Source organism: Mastacembelus armatus, chromosome 16, assembly GCF_900324485.2.
Source record: "Mastacembelus armatus chromosome 16, fMasArm1.2, whole genome shotgun sequence".
Taxonomy (NCBI): domain Eukaryota; kingdom Metazoa; phylum Chordata; class Actinopteri; order Synbranchiformes; family Mastacembelidae; genus Mastacembelus; species Mastacembelus armatus.
In genome coordinates, this window is record NC_046648.1 from 25,104,874 (window position 1) to 25,132,868 (window position 27,995).

Consider the following 27,995-nt stretch of genomic DNA (forward strand, 5'->3'; position numbering starts at 1 on the left):
TGTGTGTGTGATTTCCGTCTCTTCAGGTGAGTCTCTCACCTGTAAAAACAAAAATCAACAGAGACAACGATTTTGAAAGGACCCAACATTTCCGGGGTTTTCGGGTCTTTTACTTTGAAGTGGTTTCCGGAAGTTCCGCCCGGGCTACAGTGTTCGGGCTGACATGGTGGACGCGGTTCGTACAGAGCAGATCGTTGCGACGGATTCACGGAAGATGCTGAAGAAACGGGAGCTGCTGGTACGTTTCCTGAGTCTTACATGCCCCCTTTTCCTGGCGACCCGTCACAGCAGAACCCGCCTCGCTGCTCGCGAAACAACCGCGTTTCTATCACCGGCGGCTCCGGCGTTAGAGACCCGGTCAGGGAGCTTGTCAGCCGGTGTGTTTGTGTAGTTTCCTCCCGGAGAGGAGGTCGGTTCTCGGCTGTTAGCCCGCTGCTGTCACCGGGGGAAGCTAGCGTTAGCGACTGACATGGCGGTGGCCAGCGGGACTTGGTGAACTAACATCCGGCGTCTGGCTCCTCCGGCGCCCGGAGCCGGTAGCTAGCCGCAGGTAGCTGCTAGCGGGCTAACGGAGGCATAGACGTCCTGAAGGTGTGAGATGCTGCAGGTGTTCAGGCACAGGTGAGGTCCCGTTAATAGGGTGTCGTAACAGGTAAAATGGTCATAGAATAAACCAGAGGACCAGTAAGACCAGTTGGTTCTTCCATTTAAGCCACTGGTGCCAGGTGGTTTTTAAACGGCTTCAATAAATGTTTTATTTCTACACTTTAATTTACAAACGCAAAGTTTCCACCGACATCACTGTTTGACTTTATTCCACGTGTTAATCCAAACTAAATAAATCCAATAGTCCGTCAGCGCTAAAGGACGGGGAAGATTCGGTCCAGTTGTTTGCAGGCAGCCACCAGAACCAGTGAGCCCAGATGGCTAAAAACCGGGACCACCTGGGTCACTTCCTCTTCAGTTTGACTTCAGCAAAACTGGAAAAGTCTGAGCAAAAGTTAGTTTTTCCAAACTGGTTCTGTTCTGCTCAGACCTGCAAGAACATGGAACAGGTTTGGACTATGTCCTGTTGTAGTACGTCGTTTCTTACTGGTGGTGTCCACAATTACCAGTTGGCCTGACTGGTTTCCTAATTACTCTGTGGCTTCGTTATTGTTACAGAAGAGCAGCAGGCTGAGAACATTTGCTGCTTCTCTCTCTCTCAGATTCATTTTCTGTCAGACGCAGAATAAAGTAACTGGTTGGTCTCAGACATGGTCTGACAAACGGTCGGTGTCGATAATGAATCAATCATGTCAGTGAAGAGAGGAGGAGTGTGAACAGACGTGTCTGTGATGTGGTGACAGGATGTAAACTAACCTGTCATCGAGATGCTTTCACTTTGCCTTTAAGTCTGATTGAGAAACGCTGCCTGGAGATCTGTTCCTGCTGAAGAGTCTTTGGTTTGTAGAGTGAGTCACAGTTTCAGTCACGTTGTCAGACTGTAGTCCTGAATATCTCGACACCGTCTGAACAGTGTGTGACCCCACGGGGTCACGTTCAGGTCGGACAGAGTCTGTTTCATGTAGAGCGAAGACCAGACCAGACCAGACCCAGAGTTTGGTGTTGCTGTTCATTAGACGCCTGTGGGAGCGTTCTGATAATTAAATAATAGTTTTAGTCATGTTTCTAAGAATATTTGTAGGTTACAGCTTCTCACATGACGGTCTGGTACGTTTCTGTGTCAAAGCATCAGGTTTTGGTCTTGTGGCCAAATAAACAGAAAACTTAGACGCATCATGTTGAGTGTTTGCAAACTGCTGCCAGGTAACGGAGCGGAGCGCTGAGGGAGCCACGAGTGAGAGAGGTTTGTCTCAGACCACGGTCTCTCTGGGCCGGTGGAGCGAGACACTTGTCTCTGCTGCTGATGTGGAATCAGTGGGGGGGGTATTGTCGAAGGGTGTGTGAGCTTTCATTCCTCCTGAAACTGGCTTCTCTTCACGCTATAGGAAAACCAGTCTGTCGTCTAATTCTTTGCAAGTGAACTATGGAGAAAATGCAACATTTGAAACGCATGGCTGGTGAAACTCCCTTTTTAGTTAAAACAACGGCTCAGCCTCAGTCGTTCCTGGAAACCGGTAAGGTGATCTCTGGCCGATGGCGTGAGTTCAGGCTGAGCTGAGTTAGGTCGTTGTTCAGAGACTGAGAGCCGGGGCTGAGTCCGGACCTTCTGACCCCAGACTGTGCATTGTTTCCACTGTAAATGTCAAATCTTTTGGACTGAACCTGACTCATCATCTTTTCCCTTTGGGGACTGTTGTGGGAACAAGTTACTGTGCAGGAAGTGGTGAGTGTACCTTTGTCATCGTTCTTACAGTCCTGTACAACAGATAATACACGTTAATTAAAAAGGTAAAAACAAACATGACCCAAGCCCTGAAGAAAACACCACAGTCAGAGAGAGTCAGCTGGAATAATCCTGGTAGTTACAGTGAAAACACTCCAGGCAGTTATGATATTGGTTTAGCAGACATCGCCCTCAGTCCTTAGACCCTCAGACTGGATCAGCAAAACAAAACCTTTAACAGGAAAAATGGAAGAACCCTCTGGAGGAGCAGGGATCCCTGCTCAGATAGAGACCTGAAGGAGACAGACGCCACCTGAGCCCGTTATTGATACACGTGAAGCGTTCAGTGTAAATCATCTGCTCGTGTTGACTGTAGGTTTTATTGCTGTGTGCTGTGGACACATACAAGACACCTGTAGGCAGCCGGTGCTGACAGATAAGACAGTAACCAGGATGTGTGTGTGTTCAGGATATGACACACACAGGGTCCCACGCTGTGCTACGAACACTGACGCTGTTACTGCAGGATCTACGACTGACAGTATTCCTGTCACGCTGCTGCTTCTCTCATGGCTTTGACTGTGAGTCGAGGCAGAAAAGTTTAACCCGTGAATGTTTTTGTCTGTAGCTTCAGCTCCAGAAATGAGAAATGAGCCCTGCAGTGGACAGACCAGCTCCAGCCTCCGTCTGAAGGGCACACATTCCTTTGTCAGTGTATTTTCCACAGGTCGACCTCTGCCTTGTTTTCCGTCCTTTGCTCCTGTAGCTGCCGTCAGTCAGGAAGTGAAATGAACGTCGAGCGTGTTAACAGCCAGTCGTCGTCTTGACTTTAACTTGATTATAAAACCCTGGCAGGCTGAGAGAAACTGGAGCTGCAGCAGAAACCAAGCTGGTCTGTGGTGGTGATGGAGTCTGTTAGAGACAGACAGGTGCCGTGGCATCACCTGAGCTACAGGAGCTTTACAACAGGTGTATGTCTGTTTTTACCTGTCTGAGTGTAACAGACTGTGTTTGTTAATCAGACTGATGTGGTTTTTGTCTTGTCTCCTGGTGTGGGCTGGATATTCTGAGACCTTATAAATCTGGAAAATCACAAGTTAGTGTTTCTAACAAACGGGACAAACTTCTCGTTGAGCATCTGCAGCTCGGCCCACACCGACTCTCAGCCTGCTCATAGTTTGACCTGGATCTAATTGGAGCTGCTGGGAAATGACCATGGAAGCAGCAGGTCGTACTGGGCCCTGACATGGTTGGTGGTTGGTTTCCCTCTCTGTGGGTTTGAAAGTGAGTCTGCATCGTGTATGTTCTCATCGCACAGGGTGTTCAGGTCTTGTCTTAATGGCTGTTCGCTCCAGACAGAGCAGCTTCACAGCTGCTCGTTGGATTGGCAGAAACATGGGCACAAACATTTGGGTGAAGCTCCGTGACCCCAAACCAGACCACACAGGCCGCCGGTTGGCGTCCATGCTGGTTTTGGAGCAGGTCACGTGTGTAATGGTGCGATCTGCTGCCAGATGTTCCAGTGGTTCACAGGGTTTGCTCAGTCTGTGAGGCCTGATGTTGTTCAGCGAACGAACGAACGGGACAAAAGTCACTGAGGAGAAAAGCAGCAGAACAGAGCAGGTGTGTGTGGACCGATGAGGCTGTAACCTCCACACGACCATTGTTTCCTGTCGTGGTTTTATGTACGTCAGCTTGTCGTGCCTTCGTCTTCTGCAGGTTAATGGTTAAATAAGTGCCTGTGTTTATCTGCCTGCTGCTGTTTGGACAGCGTTAGCAGAACAAAGCATTACATTTAATGACTGTTCAGAATTCGTTTGATTACGTTTACTTCCTACCTTTGCTTTAGGGTGCAGCAGTCCTGCTTGTTCTCCAGCTGTCACTGTCCTGCCTAATGTTGATTAGCTGCATCAGCCAATCAGAAGCAGGGATAGTTGGAAAACAAGTACTGGAGTCTGACACCTCTGCCCAGGGGATGATCATGTGACTTAATTAGCTGACTTGTTAAAATTTCAGAGCGTGCGTTGTGAACTACCCTGCTCTGCCTTGTCATGTGGGCTCAGTCTTACTGTTTCTGATGCTTTCTGATCAGTTCCATTGATTAGGTCATGTGCAGGGTTTCCAGCAGGACCCTGAGCCCTAAGGTGATGAGACCGTCACTGCAGACGTTTTTGGTCCTTTGGCTTTTGCACCAACTAAGTTTCATTCTCCATTCTACCAACTTGTATTTGACCCTTGAACTTGAGCCCAGCCTGTCCTCCCATCCTGAAGAGGGCAGACTGGGGGGTGCTGATCCCTGAGGTTCTGGTGGGAGGAGCAGGATCCTCCTTTAATCTCCAGTCACTACTAATCAGGAACAATCCTCTCAGCTTTGCTCAGGACCATGACGTGTTCTGGAGACATTTGCTCGAAGGAGCAGCAGAAGAGGCAGAGGCCACTTTTGCTGGTGTTTGGGTGAGACAGGAGCTTCTGGACATGATGGCTGACGCTCAGAGCCTGATCGTTGGCTGCCTTAACACTAAGTGTGTGTGAGGTGGATCTGAAGAGGGTCAGCTGGAGGAACAGTGTCTCCTTCTGACCTCAGCCTGACCGGAGGTGATTATACCCACAACCAGGAGTGCACTTGAGTCCAGAATGAACCTGCAGCCGTGATGATAATCACATTATCCTTTTAGTCAGATTTTTTTAGGAAAAAGTTCAACATTTGCTGTTTCCAGCTTCTCAGATTTGCTTTTGTTTATCACCTCATAGTATCTTTGTGTTGGCACTGAATGTGGTTTGGCTGGTTTGAATTTCGTGCATGTAACCACTGATTGTGACATTTATTGCTGGTTATAAATGAGTTACATGTCACGGAGCTACTTCCTGGTTCTGCTTTTACCTGCTGCAGTGTCACACGACTAACGCACGTTTGTTCATGTATTCACTTCTATTTTACCTCTAAATCAGCTTTTCAGATGATTCAGTTTATTTACGTTTACAGCTCAACACTAAAATATTCTGTTTACAGTAGGAATCATGTTTGAGAACATTTTAATGCGTGAATAGAAACAGTTTTCCTCTGAACCAGGTTTGAGGTTTCCAGCTGCTCGGCGCAGGTGCTAGTTTTGTTTTTTTAGAAAACAGATTCTGCTGCACTTTCTGTCCCGTCCTTATTGTTAGGTTTTAGTGGACGTGCTAAAGCTGGGGAAGCTGTGCCGTGTCGATGGACCTCGTCATCAGAGGTTTCACACGTCTCCTTCACCCATTTTCCACCTGAGTGTCTGCAGCAGCTGACATTACCTCATTTGTCACTGCTGTCACCGCTGACAAGTGTTGACATGCTGCTGGTTCAGTGTGGTGCTTGTTTATTACGTGAAGCTGCTGGGCAGTAAACTACTGTCACCCATGATGTACCAGCTGAAGGCCTCTCAGTTCAGGCTGCAGCGGGTTGGACTGTCAGGTAACCCGCTCTGTGGTTTGTCTTCTTCAGACTCGGGCTGTGACAATATTGAAAGTAGATGAGAAATACCTAGAATTCATTCGCAGCTGCAGCCTCAGTGCGGGAGCATAGTTTTGATTCTAAATGCAGAGCAGGTAAATCGAGTGAGGTGGTAAAACTCCACAGCACAGACGGGCAGCTTTCATACAAAACTTAGAATGTAAAGGCCAGACCGTGCTACGTGTGCACTGTGCACATCAGTCAGTATGTACTTTTGGATGAAACTGTTCTAGGCCCGACCCCACTGTGGTTCTCCCTCAGGAACCACACAGCTGTAGTGGCTTAATTCAGTTTGCACTGAACCCTGAAGTGACGTCAGCGTCTCAAAGAGGCTTCGGTCCGTCTGTCAGAGCCTGTTTCTGAATTCTCAATCGCTAATGTGGCTGATTTTAATTTTTTAAGTGTGGTGGTTTGCACTGCCATGGTGCAACCAATCACTCATGGCTCCTGTTGAGCTGGGAGAGAACCTGCCCTGGGCGAAGAGGTTCCTCAGAGCTACGTTCTAAGAACTATGATTGGTCTTAGTTCCTGCACTGCAGACACACAAAACAGCATTTCCACACTCACACTCTTGATGTTTTCTGGCTTTAACACTGTTTCTGCTGTTTGCTTGTCTGTTATCTAATTATCGGTGTGTATTGGACGAAGGCAGAGAAAGAAGGTGCTGGGTCCATACGTCAATGATCCGGTGTGGAGTCTGGCGTCTGCACAATCTGCCACAAGAAGCTTCTTCCAGTTTCTTCCACTTTGGAAATGACATTTTAAGCTCCGACTATTATCCATCCATCCATTTTCTACCGCTTATCCGGGGCCGGGCCGCGGGGGCAGTAGCCGAATCAGGGATACCCAGACTTCCTTCTCCCTGGACACTTCCTCCAGCTCTTCCGGGGGGACACCGAGGCGTTCCCAGGCCAGCCGGGAGACATAGTCCCTCCAGCGTGTCCTGGGTCTTCCCCGGGGCCTCCTCCCGGTGGGACATGCCCGGAACACCTCCCCAGGAAGGCGCCCAGGAGGCATCCGAAACAGATGCCCGAGCCACCTCAACTGACTCCTCTCGATGTGGAGGAGCAGCGGCTCTACTCCGAGCTCCTCCCGGGTGACCGAGCTCCTCACCCTATCTCTAAGGGAGCGCCCGGCCACCCTGCGGAGGAAGCTCATTTCAGCCGCTTGTATCCGCGATCTCGTTCTTTCGGTCATGACCCAAAGCTCATGACCATAGGTGAGAGTGGGAACGTAGATTGACCCCTTATGGAGCGACAATTGAAGACCGTGACGTCGCCCGGCATGGCGAAGCCGGGGCCCCACCCTGGAGCCAGGCCTGGGGTTCGGGCTCGTAGGCGAGCGCCTGGTGGCTGGGTCTCCCCCCATGGGGCCCAGCCGGGCAAAGCCCGAAAGAGTGACGTGGGGCCGTCCTTCTGTGGACCCACCACCCGCAGGAGGATCCATAAGGGGCCGGTGCATAGTGGATCGGGCAGTGGTCGAGGACGGGGACCTCGGCGACCCGATCCCTGGAAGCTGAAACTGGCTCTAGGGACATGGAATGTCCGACTATTATGATTTACAGTAAATCCTGTCTCATATAACGACATTATTGCCTGATTTATAACACAGTACTGACACACATGGCCGTTAGCTCTAAAATATAGTTTTAGAAGAAGCAGAAATGGATTAAAAGAACCATATGTTGGAGTTTAAATAGCTCTTAATGGTAACATGAAAAATGGGCTGACAGTTTATTCATATTCACTGGGAGTGAAAGTGAAAAGAGGCTTTGTCCCTGTGGGATTTTTATTCTATTATATTATTAGTTTTTGACACAGCCTTCAGTGTTTAATGGATGATGTCAGCTTCCTCTCAGGACCAGGGGTCTTGGTCCTTTTGTGGTCCAACAACAATCCCTGGCCGTGGACGTGTGCAGCCTTCAGACACTGCTGAATCTATCTGTTGTCAGGTTGCTTCAAAGCAAAGTGTCAAACATGTGACTTGATCATCACATCTGACACAGGCTCTTTGTGTTTGCCCCAGGTAGTAAATGTTTCCATTTGTGTGTGACATGTAGGGCTGAGGAACATCGATCCACGTTTAGAACCGCACTGCTTTCTGGTTCTGAATAATAACATTAATGGATGCACACATATTAGAGCTGCACAGGGCTCAGGACACAAAACCAAATAAAAACTCTTTTCTTTGGGTTTTGTTGTGACCTTCTCCGAACTGCCCGATTCATATTTCCCCTCAGTGGAGTTGGATCCTGGAACACACCTGCACACACCTGTCTGCTCATTCAGTCAGGACTCAGTTTTGCACCCTGGTACCAAGAATCATAATTAAAATGTAGAGTTCTGAAATGTTCCCAGCTGGAGCGTTTGGGTCTGTACGCTCGGGGGGCAAAGGCCTTCAGCGTGTTAGCATGGACTAGCCCTGTCTCTCAGCAGATCTGCCGCTGCCTGGGACTTTGAACCTGTTGGGCTGATTTATTTGTTTTTTATGGTGGTCTGCTTTGTTGAGACGGCAGGCTAACGTCTTACTGTGGTACTTTAAGAGCTGTGATTTCTCAGCCAAGTGCACATTAAGATGTACTTTGGTTTCAGCACTGACCCACAGCTCTGCTGTTGGTTGATGCTCTGTAAACCACAAACTGATGGAAAAGTTTGGACCTTGTGATCATGTTTCCCAGGTCTCTAAACAAAGTCTGGCTTGATTTGAGTCTCCAGCACCACTGTTGTACTAAACCAACCATGATCCGTTCTTCAGCTGGAGCGACTGAAGGAATCAGACTAATCCTGTGTGGCTGCTGATTTAAAGCCAGTTCGTGCACACACAGGTGGATTATATTGTTGACTTTGTCAATATGATATAATATAATACATTGTTGATGTTGACTTTGGCTTTAAACACTGTTTGATTCAGACGCAGTGACAGCTGTGGATAAATGTCACTCGTCAGTCTGCAGACTGTAAGCTGGTATTTATTCAGTCCATCCAGTTTAGACTTTAAAATATCGTTATTTGAATTTGTCGTAGGGCTGAACGATTTAATTAAATTTTTAAACCTCAGAGGCTGCGATTACACTCCATGACATGTGAGAGTTTAGCAGCTGCAGAGGAAGAATAAAGTTGGCAGCTACACTACGACAGAACCAGAACTGCTTTAGTGTCAAAGAGGAGCAGTACGTCTGCTGTATGGAACATTTTGGCTTTAAAAAAGAAGATGCTGTGCAAAACCTGCCTTGCTGAGGTTGCTACCTCACGGGACAATAGTACTAACCTGGTTCAGCATTTTAAAAAAAAACACCACAAAGTACAGTTTGATAGTTGCATGGAAAAAATGCAGACCACCAGTGTGTTAAATAAGTCGAACTTGTTTTACATGTTTACAAGGCTGGAAGTTCAACAAACTCATTATAGTCCCACTGTGATTGTAGTTGATATATAAAAATTTAATTTATATCAATTCTTGCAACACAGGATTTCATTACAACATACAGGCCTGGTCTACAGAAAAGAACATATATGTTTAATCTGTCTAAATATTGTTTTGTTCATACTTCAATGATTTATTGCTTGTCATTCTCAAAAAATACAGAACTGAAAAAGCTTTGAAAAAATAATCCCATTGTAAATCTCAATCACAGTATTGGTAAAAAACAAAATCACATACCATTATTTGGTTAAATCACCTCAGTGCTTTGAGTTTACTGCTAAGCAGCTAATGTTAGCATGCTAACAAACTTGTTAAATGTTGTACTTGCTACATATTAGCACTTTAGCTTTGGCACTGGGAACATGTTAGCATGCTGGTGTTAGCATTTAGCTAAATGAATGCTAAAGTACAGGCTCCCAGAGACTAAGGGTGTTTCGATTCATGTCATTGACCAAAAACAGTTTATTTTTATGAAAAGTTCCTTATTTGGTTTATTAGCCCAGTTCTCGAAATCTAGCCCAGTTATCTCAATGAATAACACGAGACAGGTCATCTATGTTTTTATTAATATTTTTATAAAGGACAAACCGTGAGAGTAAAAAACCTTCACAAAAACTGCAGTAAATGAAAACAGTATATTACACATACAGTCACAGTTTACTCATTTTATAGGACCTCACTAGCTCAGCCTCTGGGAATAAATGTTTCATAGGTAATTATTGACTTAATTCACTTGGGTTGCCAACTCCTGTTAATCATACAACCTTCTAAAGATTTTTTTTGTTTGTGGTGCAGCTTTCCGAGAGACCCTCCGGCGAGGATGAGACCATGGTCCCGGTACTAACCTCCAGAAAGGCCAGCGAACTTCCCGTCAACGAAGTAGCGTGTATCCTACAGGTACAAAGCCAGTGTCTGAATCTCAGCCCAGCGTCCCCTCAGTTTGAGCTCCGGGTTTGGTCTCCACCACCACCGGAGGAAAACCTCTGGCTCTTTAGCTGCTAAATGCTCCACTATGTTCAGCAGCTCAAACTAGGAGCTACAAATGGCTAAAAACTGTAGAGTTGGGGGATAATTCTCTGTGATATTGTCTGATGGGACCCCTTTCCCCTCACACTGTAATTGGATCCCCTGCATAAAATATTGATGATAGAGGCCTGATTGCTGACAGCATCCTTGAGTGACATTGAGCATCCTGCTGCTCACTGAAAGATGCTTTTAATTTAATAGTGTTGGCATAATGCAAAGTGCTTTATTTATCTGTGGTGGTGGGAATGACCCCTATTTTTTTAGAATTTGTTTTTCCCATTTGTCTGTTTTAGCATAGTTTAAAATCATGGTAGTTCACCTCCGTCCCTTGATATATTTAAACTGACCTGCCTCAACCTCAAACTGTGTCTTTTTAATCCTGTTTTCAAAAGGACTTATTCAGCTTTCATTGTTTCTGTTCAGCTCCTTAATGCGTTGAAATGTTTTTTTTTATTCGGTTGTTTTTTTATTCATGAAGGACATTTTGCCTTCATTATAAAAGCATTTGCAGAGATGCAGACAGAGAGGGGGAGACATGTGGCATGTGCCAAAGGCACGTAGCTATCAGGGCGCTCCCATTTATTTATTTACGTTCTCGTTCTCTGTGAAGTAGCTTTATCTCATGTATGAAATGTGCTGTACTGATAAGGACTGTGCAGAAGGTGTTCTAGATTTAGCAGTGAAGTCTAGTTGCATTTGTGCCGACAGGCTGAGCTGCAGTTGGGTCTGACCCAGGACGAGGTGGTCCGGAGGAGGGCCTACCATGGCTGGAACGAGTTCGACATCAGTGAGGATGAGCCGCTGTGGAAGAAGTATATCTCACAGGTAACGCAGTAATCACACTTTGATGGTTCCGTATCTTAAAGGTAACAGCTGCTGGTTCAGTGAGTGTGTCACTGAGTCCAGATCCCATCCAGACACTGACAGCACCAATGAATGTGTGTGAATCCAGAACCTGGTTCAGCTTATGGGTCTGTGCCGTAGACCTCCATTGTTGTCCAAAAACTATTGAAAACACAGCAGGGAGCCACACCGCTTTGAAGTGAAAAATTAAAAAGTTAAACTTGGTCAACATACCTGTTGATGTACAGTTGATGTCCACTAAATTATGTTTGACACCATATCAACTAGACTAAACTGGAGCGTGTCTGACAGTAAGCTGTGTGGTCTCACGCCTGCAGTTTTTATCAGACGAAAGCCCTTCACACACAGACACACACTGTTCACACACAGACACACACTGTTCACACACTGTCTGAGAGCAGCTCCAGGACAAAACCCACCTGCTATTTTTATCTCGTGCCTGATAAAGTGTCTGACGGCCCCTCGTGTTCCAGACGGTCATTGTTTGGTCAGGAGAACGCAGCAAGATGACCAGACGCACAAACGCTAGAACATCTCAGGACTTTGCTGCCTGATACCAAAGTGCTGGTGGCTTCATTTCATGTATTGTCACGTTAATAATTATGAGTATTGATATGGCCTGTGTCACACAGGAGTCACCCTCATGAATGTAGACTTATATCAGTTAAACCTCAAACTGCACACGAGACACTGAAATTAAGATTAAAGAAGATCAAACACAGTTTTGCTAAATCCACTGACATTGATTCCTTCTTGCAGTCATGTTGTGTTAGCTCTGTGTTTGCCAGCTGAATCATTATCGTCAAATCTGAAGGTCAGACTAAGGCGCTGAAATGGAAGATAAAATAATTACATCTGGTTTGAGACCGTGTCATCAGATAATTATCTGAAAGTATGTTTTACATAATACATGTTCATTCCTTTTGGCCTTGCATAACATATTACCGTCACGCCATGTTATAGAAATTGTTTCCAGTGAAATAAACAGGACAAACCAGAAAAGGGTTAGGGGAACAAAGAGCTCGGTCTAAATATGGAGCGAGGGTATTTGTTTGTCTTTCACATGTCACCAGGACAAAAACACTGAGGAGAAACCTGTTTGAGCTGGCAAGTGACAATGGAGAGTGTCGTCAAACGTTTTGACATCTCATTAACTAAATGATTAATATATCAATCAAAACTCTAATCTGCAGAATCAACAACAAATAGAGCTGATTTCTGCAGATCCTTCTACGTTTCTGGAGGAAAACCCACCAGGCTGTGGGCTGGTTTCAGTCTGCAGGGGTTGTATCCACTGCTGCTGTTGAGCCCAGCGGTCGGAGGAAGGAGAGCGGCGGCACCACAGAGGCTAAGTATAGAAAGGGAGCAGGAGAAAGGAGGGATACAGAGGAAAGGAAGTGTGGAAGATGAGATGGGATGGAGGAATAAGAAGGTGTTAATGTTTGTTTTTTTTTTTTTTTTACTTCATTTACCACATAAAAGCTGCCAGATGTCTGTCAGTGCTGGGGGGTTTCCAATCAGAACCTGTTCACACTCAACCTGAAGGGCCTAAAGAGAGACAGTCATGGTATTACTCTGTATTCCTGCTGCTGATACTGGTCTAATCTACACTGTAGTAGTGGTCCCAGTACAGTAGCCAGGATGTGAGTGGGATCATGAGATGCAGTGACTAGGACAGAAAATAACTGGAGCCTGTTTTGACAGGTTGATCAGTGAAGTCATTTCACAGACTTTGGACTTAGGGGTGGACCATTTACTGACCGTTCATAGACCAAACAGTCAGGGGTCTAATGGTGACATGGTGCTGGAGTCTCTGTGAACACCAGCGTCTGAATGTTTGTACTAACGTTACGTTGCAGCAGAGATATTTTCCTGTTTGTGTGGTGTTGTTCTGCTTTACAGCCAGCAGCAGTCAACAGATCAATGAGACTAATTGATGAGGAAAATAATTGTTCTGGTAACGCTGCAGCTTTTCTGGAGTGTTGATGCTTCGAAACGGAGTTAAAGATAATTAACTGCAAGCGAGAAGCAGAAGAGCTGACACACACACACACACACACACACACACACACACACACACACACACACACAAATGTACTAGAAAATAGGCCAAAGTCATTGATTCCACATTTGTCCCTGTTAACCCAGTTCACTGACGTCCTGACCCATCTCTCTCTCTCTCTCTCTCTCTCTCCCCTCCCTCCCTCTCTCTCCCTCTCTCTCCCTCTCTCTCTCTCTCTCTCTCTCTCTCCCTCCCTCTCTCTCCCTCTCTCTCCCTCCCTCCCTCTCTCTCCCTCCTCTCTCCCTCTCTCTCCCTCTCTCTCTCTCTCCCTCCCTCCCTCTCTCTCCCTCTCTCTCCCTCTCTCTCCCTCTCTCTCCCTCTCTCTCTCTCTCTCTCTCTCCCTCTCCAGTTCAAAGATCCTCTCATCCTGCTGCTGCTGGCGTCGGCCGTCATCAGTGTTCTCATGCACCAGTTTGACGACGCCATCAGCATCACAGTGGTACGTTACACTTCACTTAGAGCTTCACTCGGTCACATCCCTTGTCCTGTAAAAGTCTGTCCCTCTGGAAACGCTGCAGAGAGCATCAGTCTCTATAAAGTTATTAATAGACGCAGCCACGGAGAAACGTGCAGGGAAGTTCACTGCTTGGTTCAGATGATATTATACTGTTCTGTTGTGTACATCTGTGGGTTCCTGTGGGGACATGTTGTTGCAGCAAGTGAATAATTGCTATGATAATGTGCCCAAAACAGCAGTGAAAAGGCAAAAGATTAAAGAAGGGATGTCTGGAAATATAGAAGCAGAGATAAAAGTCTAAAGTCCCGTGGTGTTCATGACAGCCACAAGTATGAGACCAACAAAGCAACGACTGAGCTCTTCCTGAAGTCCTTCTAGCAGCAGAGCTCCAGATGTGCCAGTAGTTTCAAACTTGGAGTTACAGACGGAGAAACAGGAGGAAAACTGACCGTTTTCAACATATATTCAACTTTTAAACAGTCGTTTGTCTCATTTCATGTTTGAGGCATCAAAGCAGAAAGAATCTACGTACAGTTTGGGGTACCAGTGTTAGCCTGGAAACGTGTCCTCCAGCATAAAGTCTGTGTCTACACTTAAGGGCATGGACTTTATGTTTGAGCTTGAGCTTGTGAAAGCAGGGTGTTGTGGCAGGACAAAGAGAAAACAGCACGATGTGTCTTTACTCAGTTTGTACATGTCCTTGAGCTGAGGATCTCCACGGACACGTCTTCCAGCTGGATGAACAACCTTTGTTTCTTCATGTTCCGGCTGCTGCGTCCATGTAACGGAGCCGCAGGATGTTCTGAGGTCCTCAGGATGTATTTAGTTTTCTTTTTAAACAGCACAGTCACATGAACAGCAGCAGAGTCATGTGAGCCTCTGATTCAGATCATGTTGTTTAACATCCATTTATTGTTTTGCTGCCTGGGGTCAAAGGGCAATAATGTGACTTTTCACCCTGAGCACATCCTTTTATATCACAGTGGAAACAGATCGTTCTTAATAAGCAAATTAAATGTAAGATGCATGTTTTCTTGATTTAAAAAAAAAAACATTTTTTTAGCCCAGCAGCTGTGGCAGCGTCTGTGTAGCTACTGAACGTCGGCTTTGTAAAAATACTGCGAATAGTTTTATGACTGTGGTTTGGGACAGATGTTCTGAGAATAAAGTCAAAATAGGGTGTAAAGTTTCTGCAAGAAAGAAGTGGAGGAAATCATTGATATTTCATTATTAAAGTCAAAATATTCTGAGGTTGTTCAGTTCTGAAAATAAAGGTAATAAGTAGAGAGTGTGGTGAAAAAGCCTTCATTTGGAAACTAAGTTAAAAGCTGCACAGTTTAGTTAGAGAAGAAACATGTACTAGTGTTAACGCGAGTGTTAAGGTGTTAACGCGAGTTGTTCTGGTTCTGTTCTGGTGTGGCTCAGTATCTGAATGAGAAATGAATCTGATGCTGAATCTTGACCAGCTGCTGTTCTTGTCTTCGTCTTGTTCCAGGCCATCATCATCGTGGTGACTGTTGCCTTTGTCCAGGTGAGTCCGGTTTGGGTGCGTCAGTGTTTTTAGTCAAAGTTCATGAGGTGTTGGACGATAATGTTTACGCAGTGAATCCTGCAGGAGTCTGCAGCACATTTGAAGAGTGTGTGTGGGTTGAACTCCAGCTGGTTCTTGTTTATGTTCTGGTGTTTTATGTTCCCATGTTCCTCTGTGCAGGAGTATCGCTCAGAGAAGTCCCTGGAAGAGCTTGGGAAGCTGGTGCCACCAACATGTCACTGGTGAGAGTTTAATGCATCCTCCTCTTCTTCTTCTGTGGTTACTGCCCTGGTAATGTGGTTTGTCCAGCAGGCAGAGCTGGGCAGTGCACAGGTCACACGTCCTGGTGAAAAGTTTGCCAAAATGTTTTTTTATCGTTAATGTTCTGTGGATAGTTGACATCAACAGACCGATACGCTGATTGTTGTGGTATCTGACGCAGTTTGCTGCTGATTATGAAGGACACCGACAAAGTGACGCTGCTGCAGTTAAGTATGTGCTCATTTGGGTTTCTGAGGAAGAAATATGTGCCAGGTCGGTGACGTCAGTATCCACTGGACTTATCTTACAGCTCTGTTCTGTGGACATTAGGCAGAAATATGTTGTGACAATCAGTGACATCTTATAGCTGGAGTGTGTTTTTGATTTTATAATCATCAGTTTGAAACACAAAGCTCCAGCATAGACATAAACAGTTATTATGGATCACCAGGTGGATCTGTGCAAAACAACAGCTCAAAGAATCTAAAATACTAATTAGTTTAGTCTCTTTGATGGATATTCACGTCTCCAGTTATGCCTAAATCCTTCCGACCCACAGGTCTCAAAGCAGAGAACATGCAGTTCAAACAGTGACAGTCGGCCTCATGTTGGATCAATGATCAGTTTGATTGTTTTTTCTCCATCTGCAGTGTTTCAGTGACTCATTCTTCTCAGTAAATACTGAGCTCCCTCTGTGTGGGAGCCAAAGTCAAACACTGTGATCGGGTTTGCAACAGTCAGCCTCAGTCTGAGCTCACAGTGGGTGACTAGTAAACCCTGTGCCAACAACGTTTGACGCTGGGTTTTTATAGGAGCAGGCTGCAGGTTGGAGGACGGATGACCTGTCACATGTTGTGTTTATGGTTCTCAGAGAGACACGTCTACACACGCCTGCACAGGGAAGGGCATTATGGGTAATTGTACTTAACAGAAGAACTGACGTACAGACCTCCCACACCTCAACAATGTGCAGACGTGTGTGTGAGTCGAGCAGATTGGTTGATCCACGTTCCTGTCGGGAGCATCCAGCTCTGCTAGTGGCTAGTTTAACAAAAAACAACAAAAGTTTGGTTCAGACAGTTTCTCTCAAAAATGTTTCCTGTTGGTTTTGTTCTTATCCAACTCACCAGTGACTGTCGTGATTCATACACTCTGTCAACAGGGGGCGTCGATTTCAGCTTCTGGACTGATTCAGTGTCTCTCGTGTGAACTGTGTCATCCAAGCGCAAAACAAACACATGTACATTTCTAACCAGTTCCTGATTAATCAGATTATTTAGATGTGAATGATATGCAGTAAAGCTGGTGGTGGTGGGGGGGGGGACTGGGGCCCATTTGCTGATTCAGCCTTGCTCTCTGTCTCCCACTGTGTTTCTCAGTATCAGGGAGGGAAACCTGGAGCACCTGCTGGCCAGAGACCTGGTTCCTGGAGACACCGTCTGTCTGTCAGTGGGAGAGAGAGTCCCAGCAGACGTCCGCCTCTTCGAGGTGCGTGCGCGCGCGCACACACACACACACACACACACACACACACACACTAATGTCAACATTGATACAAAAGCTGCTGTTGTTTCTGTTCTTTGATATGCCCTTTATTTATACAGTACTGCTTTACTGAACATGAATAAGTTTCATTCCATGAATTTTTTGTTTGCTCATGTACCTGGAAGCTGCCCCGTACAACCAGTCTTGTGGTTTATTCCTCTGATCCCACCTTATAATTTCCTAGAAGGGAACGGCTAGAGGACTGGACGTTCTTTGGCACATTCCTGGAAAACACTTCGTATACGCCCTGGTCATGTGCTGCTGTGCCATTAATTAATTCATGGTTGTCGGTGAAGTCGGAGCGAAGCCGCTTCATGTGCACTAATGTACAAAATACAACTAAATCCCAGTGAAGTTGTGTTTGTCTGTCCAGTGGCCACAGCTCCTCCTGTTGTGTGAAGTCAGTGGATTAGTTCAGTTTACTTGAAATTCCATTTGAATATTTCACCTTGTGGGGAGGAAAATGGTCATAAAGTGTTTTTAGTTATGTGTTAACTTACCTGTTAGTGTTGATTCAACATGGGCTGCGACTAATGACAATTTACTGACAGGAAACAGAAAAGCAGGGACCCTCCTTATTGTGACGGTCTGAAAACAGTGATGTTCCATCAAAATTAAAAATCTAATTTTTCATTGAATGTCTGTTCCCTGTTTGAAAAGTGTGCAATAGCCCTTTAAAGCAGCATATCAGCCTGTTGGACACATGCCTGTGTCTGTCCTCCACCTTCACAGGCGACCGATCTGTGTGTGGATGAGTCCAGTCTGACAGGAGAGACCACCCCCTGCTCCAAGTCCACCTCCCCCCAGCCGGCAGCAACCAACGGAGACATCGCCTCCCGCAGCAACATCGCCTTCATGGGGACGCTGGTGCGCTGCGGCAAAGCCAAGGTACCGACGTTCAGACACCCTTTTTCTTAACGCGTATTAAATCAGCTTCAGTTTCACCTGTGGTTCTTTATACCATCTATAAAAGCTTCAGTCAGACTTTGTGAAAGACGGAGAATCCCACGTTTAAAATTCTTTAGCATTTAAAGAGCGAGATGACCAACACGGTTCGGATTTCTGTGAAACTGATGTTGTTTCTGTTCCTCAGGGCATCGTCATCGGAACCGGAGAGAACTCAGAGTTTGGGGAGGTGTTTAAGATGATGCAGGCCGAAGAGGTACATTACCCTGAGTTTATCTGCCCTATAAACACAGAACCTGTGCAGGAAATATTGTTATCAATTATCATTTAGAAGCTTTATTTACACAGCCCTTTTCAAAACAGCTGCAGTGTGACTGGCATGTTTGAACCAGTATTACAACATTGACAAAGAAGCAAATGAAACCAGATGTTTAAATATACAGTATTACACAAACAGACATTAATATGAGATAAACACAGTGACATTTACAGCATGAAGCGTGTTGGAAACAAGCAGTTTAGCATTAATAAAAAAAGCTTTATTTTGAAGGACTCGATTAAACGTAGAGGTGCTTCCTCGTTTTCAGCCTATTTGACTCTGAGTCTAAAGCAGAGCAGCGTTTAGAGTCTGAATCAGATGATTTGACTGTAAAGTTCAGATACATGACACTAAGAAAGACAAAGCTCAGCGCTCTGTGTTGTCCCTGTTACAAGTGAGCCATTGTTCCAGAATAAGGTTCTGAAATCAGGTTACTGCCCTGCTGCATCATTAGACACAACACTGTGTTTCCTGGGGCTTTAATTGACTCTGACAGAAGATGTTAAGGAAATAAAAACTACAGAGTCATTAGTGGAGTCAGTACTGACCCTTTAATCTGTCTGTGGTTTCACTGGTGAGTGGCTCACGTCACAGTCACTGGGAACCAGTTATCCCATGTGCTCATTAGAGCTTCTGAACAAACTGTGTTTCCCTCAGGCCCCTAAAACGCCGCTGCAGAAGAGCATGGACCTGCTGGGGAAGCAGCTCTCGCTTTACTCCTTCGGCATCATAGGTCTGTTTTCACTCATTAATCCGACATTAGCCTGCAATCTCCAGTGACGTGTCTGTGGTGTTCAGTCCCGTCTCTCTTCTGATTGCTGTGCTGCAGGGGTCATCATGCTGGTGGGCTGGCTGCAGGGGAAGAGGATCCTGGACATGTTCACCATCGGTGTCAGGTAGCTGTGGGCCAGAGGTGTCATCACAAAAACACAAATAAACTGAGCTCTCAGACTTTATAAGAGGCTGGATGTGAAGAGTATGAAGACATGTGGGTGCAGTAGTTGCAGATATGTCTCCACTGTCGAACACACACTGAGCACTGACTAAATGCTGGCAAATGATTGATCCCCAGCAGGTTGTGTTTCTTTAAGGCCCCAGTAATTAATCAGAATCTCTATGAAAGTGAAATGTTCCCTCACAAACACACGTGCATGTCGGCTTTTTTCACGTCACCTCAGAAATATGGAGCTCCACATGAACTCAGCCGGATCTGGCAACGCTGTCTCATATGACGCTTGTCTCAAAAAGTCTGGGAAACAAAGTGACTCTGTAGTTTGCTGCTGTCATTTTCCTGCCGTCTCAGCTCCGTAACTTGTGTCCTTGAATGATGTCCTGTCCTTCAGCCTGGCGGTAGCTGCCATCCCAGAGGGTTTACCCATCGTGGTGACGGTGACGCTGGCGCTCGGGGTGATGCGCATGGTGAAGAAAAGAGCCATCGTCAAGAAGCTGCCCATCGTGGAAACCCTGGGTAAGCGCGTGTTAACGCCAGCATCACTGTGTTTACTTCGTTTGCCTGTTGGTGTCCAAAGAGCAAAATGCTGCAGTTTATAAGCAAACGTCTGATTCAAAGTGACATTTTAAAACTTTCCAGCCTGTTTGTAACAAAAACTGAACTGACAGAAGTCTCCAAACCTGAAACACAGAGTTTCTGATCCTGTTTAGATGAGTCGGATAAAAGGATTTTTCCAAACTAATATCCAGAAGTTCACGTGAGTGTCTGTAGAAATGTCAGTCAAAGCTGGATTAACAGAAACTTCACTACAAAACATTCCTCCCTAAATAATTTGATTAATCACACAGTTCTTAGACATTTAGACCCCTGAAGACTGACAGTCCTCCATCCGTCCAGTTTTATTACTGTTTCAGTTCATATAATGTTTTGGTTCATGAGTGAAATCAGCTGATGTGGTTTGCTCGTGTGTGCGTCTCTGGTTGTCTTAACGTGATCCTTCCTGTTCTGACCGTCAGGCTGCTGCACCGTCATCTGTTCGGACAAGACGGGAACGCTGACAAAGAACGAGATGACGGTCGCTCAGCTGTTCACGTCGGACGGTCTCCACGCCGAGGTATGAACCCAGAGCTGGACTCATGTCACTAACGGCAACACTGACGTGTGAAGCGTGGACACACAGACAGCAGGTCTGACTCCAGGACATGGAGGCCTCAGTGAAATGCTTTAACATTAGTAAATGAAATGAAGAGTTATTGTTTTCAGGCCAGTTACTTTCTGTGAAAACATTCGATGAAACGCTGAGAAATGAGATCACTGCTGAAACGCCGCATCTGCACCTGAGGAAGGTTCACTCAGTTTCCTGCAGCCACGGGGAACAGTCCGACCCACTTCCTTCATGTGGGAATCCCAGCTGCTGTGCTGGGAAAGTGGGTCGGGTCACTGAGGACCGGGACACATTTTCTGGATTAAACCAGCTGCCTCCTTTGTGAGAGCTTATAAAGATAAGATAGAGATGATGGTGTCACAGAGACCAGAGGTCAGACCTGAGTGTTTCAGCAGATTTTAATTCATTCATCCTTTAAGTGAAGAAAAACAAAAGTCAGTGTTGAAATGAAGACTTGATGATCACAGTGATTTCCTTGTTTCATGACATCATTGTTGGACTCCTGTCACTTTGTCACTTTGCCCCCCTGACCCTGTCGTCCACCTGTGCTGCTCCTGTGCAGGTGACGGGCGTCGGCTACAACGGAGCAGGAGAAGTTTTTCTGGACGGCGACGTCATCCACGGCTCCTCCTACCCGTCAATCAGCCGGATCGTCGAGGTGAGCGCCCTGAAGAGTCTGTGTCCTAATGTGGATTCAGTCGATCAGATCACTGGGGGTCACTGTGGGTTAATTCAGCATGTTGCAATCAGTTTCTCACCTGATAGACATTTGTAGTGAAGGACACGTCTGCTGCTGTAGGAGAAGGGACACTAATGGACGAATGTGCATGTGTTTAATGGCAGGTGGGCTGTGTGTGCAATGACTCCGTGATCAGGAATCACGCTTTGCTGGGCCGACCGACAGAGGGGGCGCTCATCGCCCTCGCCATGAAGGTAAAAACACACTCGGACCACAGAGGTGAGACTCAGACTTACTGTGAATTTCATTTGTTCCTTGAATCAGACACACTGAGACACAGACGCCTGCTCAGACTGGGACTCAAAGGAAAAAAGACCAGGTTCAAGTCAAACTCCCGATCCAGACTCAGCTTCACATTTATAAGAACCAGGAAACATGAAACTTGTTAATTCCTGAAAGCAAAGTTTGGACCTACTGAGCTCCCGTCCATCAGTTATGGGGGTTGAGCCTGAAGATAATCACGTGATTTTAAGTCTTTTAATTCTACATATATTTCTACAGCTGATATTGTCCTAGTGTGGAGGATGTAACAGTCGGCCCAGTGTTTCCTGCAGCCGCACAGTGAAAACAGGGTTGAGCAGCAGTTGGTGTCTGTCTTGCAGATGGGTCTGGAGAGCCTGCAGCATGAGTACGTGCGTCTGGAGGAGCATCCCTTCACGTCGGAGCAGAAGTGGATGGCGGTTCGCTGTGTTCACCGTACCCAGAAGGTCGGTACATCCTCCTCCTCCTGAATCAGAGAGCTGTCGGAGCACAAACCAAGATAAATTCTTTAGCAAACAAGCCAACTGTTTTTTCATTCATGCGTTTTCAGGACAAGCCTGGAGTTTACTTCATGAAAGGAGCTTATGAGCAGGTGATCCGTTTCTGCAGCTCCTACAACAGCAGAGGAACCGAACTTCCCCTCACCCACCAGCAGAGGGAGCTCTACCAGCAGCAGCTCAGCTACATGGGCTCTGCAGGCCTGAGAGGTGAAATCACCGGCTGACTGTTTTTGTGGTCTGTGTCTGGCTGATTCAGCACATTAACTCTGTCCTTCCTTCAGTCCTGGCATTTGCTTCGGGGGCTGAAATGGGGAACTTGACCTTCCTGGGTCTGGTGGGCATCATCGACCCCCCCAGGTCAGGGGTCAAAGAGGCGGTGGGCACGCTGATCAGCTCCGGAGTCGCCGTCAAGATGATCACTGGAGATTCCCAGGAGACCGCTGTGTCTATAGGTCAGATCAATAAAACAGAGTCTGGTTCGTCAGGCTGAGGATGAAACACACGTTGACAGAACAGACCCAGGCTCTTAGAAATAAACTGATATTTACTAGTATTTATTTTCTTCTATCACAGTTTCCATGTTTAAAAAGAGAAAGATGCTGAAATGTGTGTAAAAGTCTTTGAAACACCCTGAAGCCACAGCTGTTTGCTGAATCTCAACCTCATATTGTGGACTGACATACCAAAAACATAACCTGTAAACAGAAGCTCCACAATAACCAGGGAGCACGATGCTGTGACCCCATAAACCAGAATCTTCAGCACATGTACTCACATGTTTACTGAGACCCACATATGAAGATTGAGCTGGTGTTTTGAAGAACATGGTTAATTTGTTCACCTGATAATGGTAATTAAGGGTTTTCCTGTTCCTCTGTGCAGCCAGTCGTCTGGGGCTGTACTCTAAAGGGTCTCAGTGTTTGTCTGGAGAGGAGGTGGATCAGCTCGACCTGCAGCAGCTTTCACAAATCGTCCCCAGGGTGAGACACACACACAAAAACACACATCGTGGACACGTTTTTAAAGAACCGTTATTTCAGGCGTCGTCGTTCCATCGTTCTTTGACTCTGTGTGAGGATGTTGCTGAGCTCTGCACTAAATCATTACTGTGATTAAAGCAGTTTCTGTGGTTCTTTGCTCTTTAGCTCCACGTTTATTTCTGAGCTTTGTGTTGAGCTGCTCGTCTCCTGTCTCCTGTCCACAGACATCTGTGTTTTACCGAGCCAGTCCCAGACACAAACTGAAGATTGTCAAGGTAAGAAGGAAGATCAGCTGCTCTGGGGCCTCACGCTGTGCTGACAGACAGTAACAGAGGCCTCTGATAGGCCAGGGGTCAGACCCCTATATATATATATATATATATCAGATAAACAGACTGATCAATAGAAGACGAGACTAATAGATACTGTAATACGAAGTAATACTGTGATTAGACCTTATGTTACTGCATGTCGGGTGATATTTTAGATACATGTGTATATAAAAACTCAAGACTTTCAAGACTCTCCAGTAAACACACCAGAAATCCTGTTGATGTCCTGCTGTTCTCAGTCCCTCCAGAACCTCGGCGCCGTCGTGGCCATGACAGGTGACGGTGTCAATGACGCTGTGGCTCTGAAAGCCGCCGACATCGGCGTGGCCATGGGTCAGACCGGCACCGACGTCTGTAAGGAGGCGGCCGACATGATCCTGGTGGACGACGACTTCCAGACCATCATGTGAGTGAGCACTTGGGTGAACCAGACACACACAGGATCCAAAGACCCCAACGCGTGTGGGGGGGTCAGTCTGACCTGATTCATCGGACCTGAGCGTGTTAGATGATGGTTCATGAGTTAAGAATAAATTATGGAGGAGAAACATCAGTGTTGTGCTGTTCACAGATTCCACTGGTTTTTAAAGGAAGATGTCAGGGTCTCCATAAATAAAGGAGCAGTCCCACATTTTGTCTGTTCGCTGTTTTCAGGTCGGCCATCGAGGAAGGGAAAGGGATTTACAACAACATCAAGAACTTTGTCCGCTTCCAGCTCAGCACGTGAGTGAACCGACGGCGTCACACAGTGATCTTTGTTCTGGTGACGCCTTTCCCTGATACACAAACTATCGCTCAGGGACCACATCTTTAGCTCAGGGACCAGGGACCACATCTTTAGCTCAGGGACCAGGGACCACATCTTTACCTTAGGGACCACATCTTTAGCTCAGGGACCACATCTTTACCTTAGGGACCACATCTTTAGCTCAGGGACCACATCTTTACCTTAGGGACCACATCTTTAGCTCAGGGACCACATCTTTAGCTCAGGGACCAGGGACCACATCTTTAGCTCAGGGACCAGGGACCACATCTTTAGCTCAGGGACCACATCTTTGGCTCAGGGACCAAGGACCACATATTTAGCTCAGGGACCAGGGACCACATATTTAGCTCAGGGACCAGGGACCACATCTTTAGCTCAGGGACCAGGGACCACATCTTTAGCTCAGGGACCAGGGACCACATCTTTAGCTCAGGGACCAGGGACCACATCTTTAGCTCAGGGACCAGGGACCACATCTTTAGCTCAGGGACCAGGGACCACATCTTTACCTTAGGGACCACATCTTTAGCTCAGGGACCAGGGACCACATCTTTACCTTAGGGACCACATCTTTAGCTCAGGGACCACATCTTTAGCTCAGGGACCACATCTTTAGCTCAGGGACCAGGGACCACATCTTTAGCTCAGGGACCACATCTTTAGCTCAGGGACCACATCTTTAGCTCAGGGACCACATCTTTAGCTCAGGGACCACATCTTTACCTTAGGGACCACATCTTTAGCTCAGGGACCAGGGACCACATCTTTACCTTAGGGACCACATCTTTAGCTCAGGGACCACATCTTTAGCTCAGGGACCAGGGACCACATCTTTAGCTCAGGGACCACATCTTTAGCTCAGGGACCACATCTTTGACTCAGGGACCACATCTTTAGCTCAGGGACCAGGGACCACATCTTTAGCTCAGGGACCACATCTTTAGCTCAGGGACCAGGGACCACATCTTTACCTTAGGGACCACATCTTTAGCTCAGGGACCACATCTTTAGCTCAGGGACCAGGGACCACATCTTTAGCTCAGGGACCACATCTTTAGCTCAGGGACCACATCTTTGACTCAGGGACCAAGGACCACATATTTAGCTCCTGGAAATCAGACTGCTGGACCTTCTGCTAACTGAGACAGGTCCAGTTAAAACTTCCTGCACAGATTTTCATTGTTTGCTAAAGAAAGAGCAAACAATGGGTCGGGGGCTGGAATGTGTGAGAGAACGTGATTAATGGAAAACTCTGACATGCTGTGTCTTCAGGAGTATTGCGGCTCTCGCTCTCATCTCTTTGGCGACGCTGATGAACTTCCCCAACCCACTTAACGCCATGCAGATCCTGTGGATCAACATCATCATGGACGGGCCTCCCGCTCAGAGGTACAGGGGCATCATGGGAGAATCATTTGCACCTGCAACCTGGGGTTTTACCCCTGTAGCTAAGAAATATCAGATGATGGGTGTTGTCTAAATGTCTAAAACTCTTCACATTATGTCACAGATCAGAATTAAATAATAAAACCTGATGTCTTTATTCTGCTGGTGCCAGTTTTAGGGAAACCAGTTACTTTTGTCAGAGCTGAGTTTGACGGTTTCTGGATTCAGAAGCAGCTGCAGATTTAAAGGGGAATCCTGCCTTTGCTCTTCTGTCTGTGATCAGGAATAATCTTTTAATCCTGAAGCTTTGATGCTTCAATAACCTGCGATGCTGTTTAGCGCTGACAGAAGGTGTGTGTGACTCTTTCTGCTGCTAGTTTGGGCGTGGAGCCTGTGGACCAGGACGTGATCAGAAAACCTCCCCGTAACGTGAGAGACAGCATCCTCACCCGCAGCCTGATCGTCAAGGTGCTGCTGTCGGCGCTCATCATCGTCTGTGGGACCCTGTTTGTCTTCTGGAGAGAGGTGTGTTCTTCTCCACATGCTGAGTACTGGTCCAGTCTAAGAACACACACACACCTGTCTGCCACACCTGTCTGCCACACCTGTCTGCCACACCTGTCTGCCACACCTGTCTGCCACACCTGTCTGCCACACCTGTCTGCCACACCTGTCTGCCACACCTGCTTTCTAATTGTAAACTGGTGTGAACTGGACGTTTCAAGCGGTGGACAGATGTTTCAGACAGACAGCTGGAAGAAGAAAGTAAAGAGTCACAGTTCAGGTTTAATGTGAATGTAAAATCAGCAGCCTCGTCTTTTTAAACACGTGTCAGTGTGAAGTGCAGGTAAATCATAACGCTGGACTGAATCCAAACTCTTGGACTTGATGTTTCATGAACGTCCATGTGAGAAGCAGATGGACACGTCACGACTTAATAAATCGTTGAACTGTATCTGTGGTTTGCAGTTGCAGGACAACATGATCACTCCCCGAGACACCACCATGACCTTCACCTGCTTCGTCTTTTTCGACATGTTCAACGCTCTGAGCTCCCGGTCTCAGGTAACACACACACACACACACACACACACTCACTCCTGACAGTGTGTCTCACCTGTGCGTGTCCTCAGCCTGGGTTTGTAATGTGTCATTTCTGCTGCAACGGTTTGATGTTGTCAGTCTGACAGGAAGCTGCGGCAGGTAACTGATCATTAAACAGGAAATTAGTAATAATTAGGTCAATGATCCTGAAAATCCCATCGAATCAGTGTTTTTTCACTGAACATTTTCAGTCCATTTCTATTTGATAGAAACGGACTGAAGGCTGTTCTCACTCTGATACTCAAACTACATGACGACAGTAATGGGAATAATACGAGCAGTGATCAGCCTGTATGTGACGTCTCTCAGACTCGGATGGTGCATGAGATGGGGCTGTGCAGCAACAGGACGTTCTGTTACGCCGTCCTCGCCTCCATCATGGGGCAGCTCCTCGTCATCTACTTCCCTCCGCTGCAGAACATCTTCCAGACCGAGAGCCTCAGCATCTTCGGTGAGTCTCAAAGGAAGCAGGGCCTGCGGGGCTGAGCTCGGAGCCTCGCTCCTGTTCGCTGCTCGTGTGGTGGTAGTATTTTCTGTAGTATGATGTAGTACTGACAGTATTTTCTGCAGTACACTGTGTAGTACTTCCTGCAGTGTGGTCTGGGATGCAGCCTCAGTCTGCTGTTTGTGTCGTGCAGACCTGCTGTTCCTGGTCGGCCTCACGTCCTCGGTCTGCATGGTGTCGGAGGCCATTAAACTGGTGGAGCGGTGGAGGGGAGGTCAGAAGGGCCCACCTACCGACTACTTCCACGAGGTATGACCCCCCCCTCACACACGCTGTCCAGGCCGAAGGACTCGGACGTCGTGAGGAAGAGGAGCAGGATGAAGGTGATGGGTGATGGGAGTTTGATGGGTTGTAGGATCTCACTACTGGTGGCAGTGACTAACTGAGGCTTTCAGGACTTGTGCGGTTTTCCTGTAAGATTCCCACATGAGAGGGGAACTCTGGTCTGGGACTGGAGGGACTGGCTCCTGGAGGGACTGGCTCCCAGAGGGGGCGAGTTAGCAGACTGGACTGATTTAACTGGGAGGACACGGTGGCTTCTGGGAGCTCTGAGCACATGCTCAGGGTCTTTACCAGCAGCATCGATCCCATTCAGGTCGTGCCGTCCCCGCACTCGGCCTGATGTAGGTTCCTGCAGCTTTGGGGAAACTTCCACGGACCGACTTCTCCTTCCTGCTGGGAACAGGCTCGTTGTTTAGGATCTACTGTAAGATAATCCTCTGAAGAATCAAAGTCTAGAGACATGTGCAATTCTTTGTGTTTTCTTCTCATTTTTTAATTCTGTCGTTTAGAAGTCGACCACTGTTGAGCTTTTCATGGGCGACTTGTTTAAATTCCTCTGTAGGTGGGTTTGAAGGTGGCAGCGTAACGGTACAACAGAAATTCACTTTTGATTTTGTGTCAGTGCGGCTAGGAAATAAAATGTTTAATTTATTTTGATAAAATTAAACTTTGAGTTCTGTTAAAAATTAAAGGCAGCAGCTGCTGATTCAGTGTGTGTGTTACTGAGTCCAGATCCCATCCAGAGACCAACAGCACCAATGAATGTGTGTGAATCCAGAACCTGGTTCAGCTTATGGGTCTGTGCCGTAGACCTCC

At 46.7% G+C, this 27,995-nt stretch overlaps 1 protein-coding gene across 2 annotated transcripts; it reads left to right on the forward strand.

Annotated features, from left to right (window-relative positions):
• Positions 1-151: 151 nt before the first annotated feature.
• On the forward strand, positions 152-27,885 carry atp2c1 (ATPase secretory pathway Ca2+ transporting 1). Of its 2 annotated transcripts, none has more exons than XM_026316932.1 (27): positions 152-238; positions 10,029-10,130; positions 10,968-11,084; positions 13,535-13,624; positions 15,138-15,173; positions 15,354-15,415; positions 16,814-16,922; positions 17,712-17,867; positions 18,073-18,141; positions 18,862-18,937; positions 19,034-19,100; positions 19,548-19,672; positions 20,173-20,270; positions 20,884-20,979; positions 21,165-21,254; positions 21,663-21,767; positions 21,872-22,028; positions 22,103-22,273; positions 22,704-22,801; positions 23,026-23,076; positions 23,373-23,539; positions 23,788-23,856; positions 25,175-25,291; positions 25,666-25,813; positions 26,258-26,353; positions 26,702-26,843; positions 27,031-27,885. In XM_026316932.1, the coding sequence occupies exons 1-27, from the start codon at positions 164-166 to the stop codon at positions 27,150-27,152; spliced, it is 2,811 nt and encodes a 936-aa protein (XP_026172717.1). In that variant the 5' UTR covers positions 152-163; the 3' UTR covers positions 27,153-27,885. The 2 variants fall into 2 exon arrangements, with proteins under 2 accessions (XP_026172717.1, XP_026172718.1); XM_026316933.1 differs by lacking the exon at positions 152-238 and adding an exon at positions 245-621.
• Positions 27,886-27,995: the final 110 nt, after the last annotated feature.

Excerpts from the sequence above, each read along its gene's own strand:
- atp2c1 (XM_026316932.1), top strand. The coding sequence starts at position 164 with ATGGTGGACGCGGTTCGTACAGAGCAGATCGTTGCGACGGATTCACGG. Across the intron at positions 10,131-10,967 it reads AAGTAGCGTGTATCCTACAG|GCTGAGCTGCAGTTGGGTCT; the intron begins GTACAAAGCCAG and ends TTGTGCCGACAG. Across the intron at positions 20,271-20,883 it reads CGGACGGTCTCCACGCCGAG|GTGACGGGCGTCGGCTACAA; the intron begins GTATGAACCCAG and ends GCTCCTGTGCAG.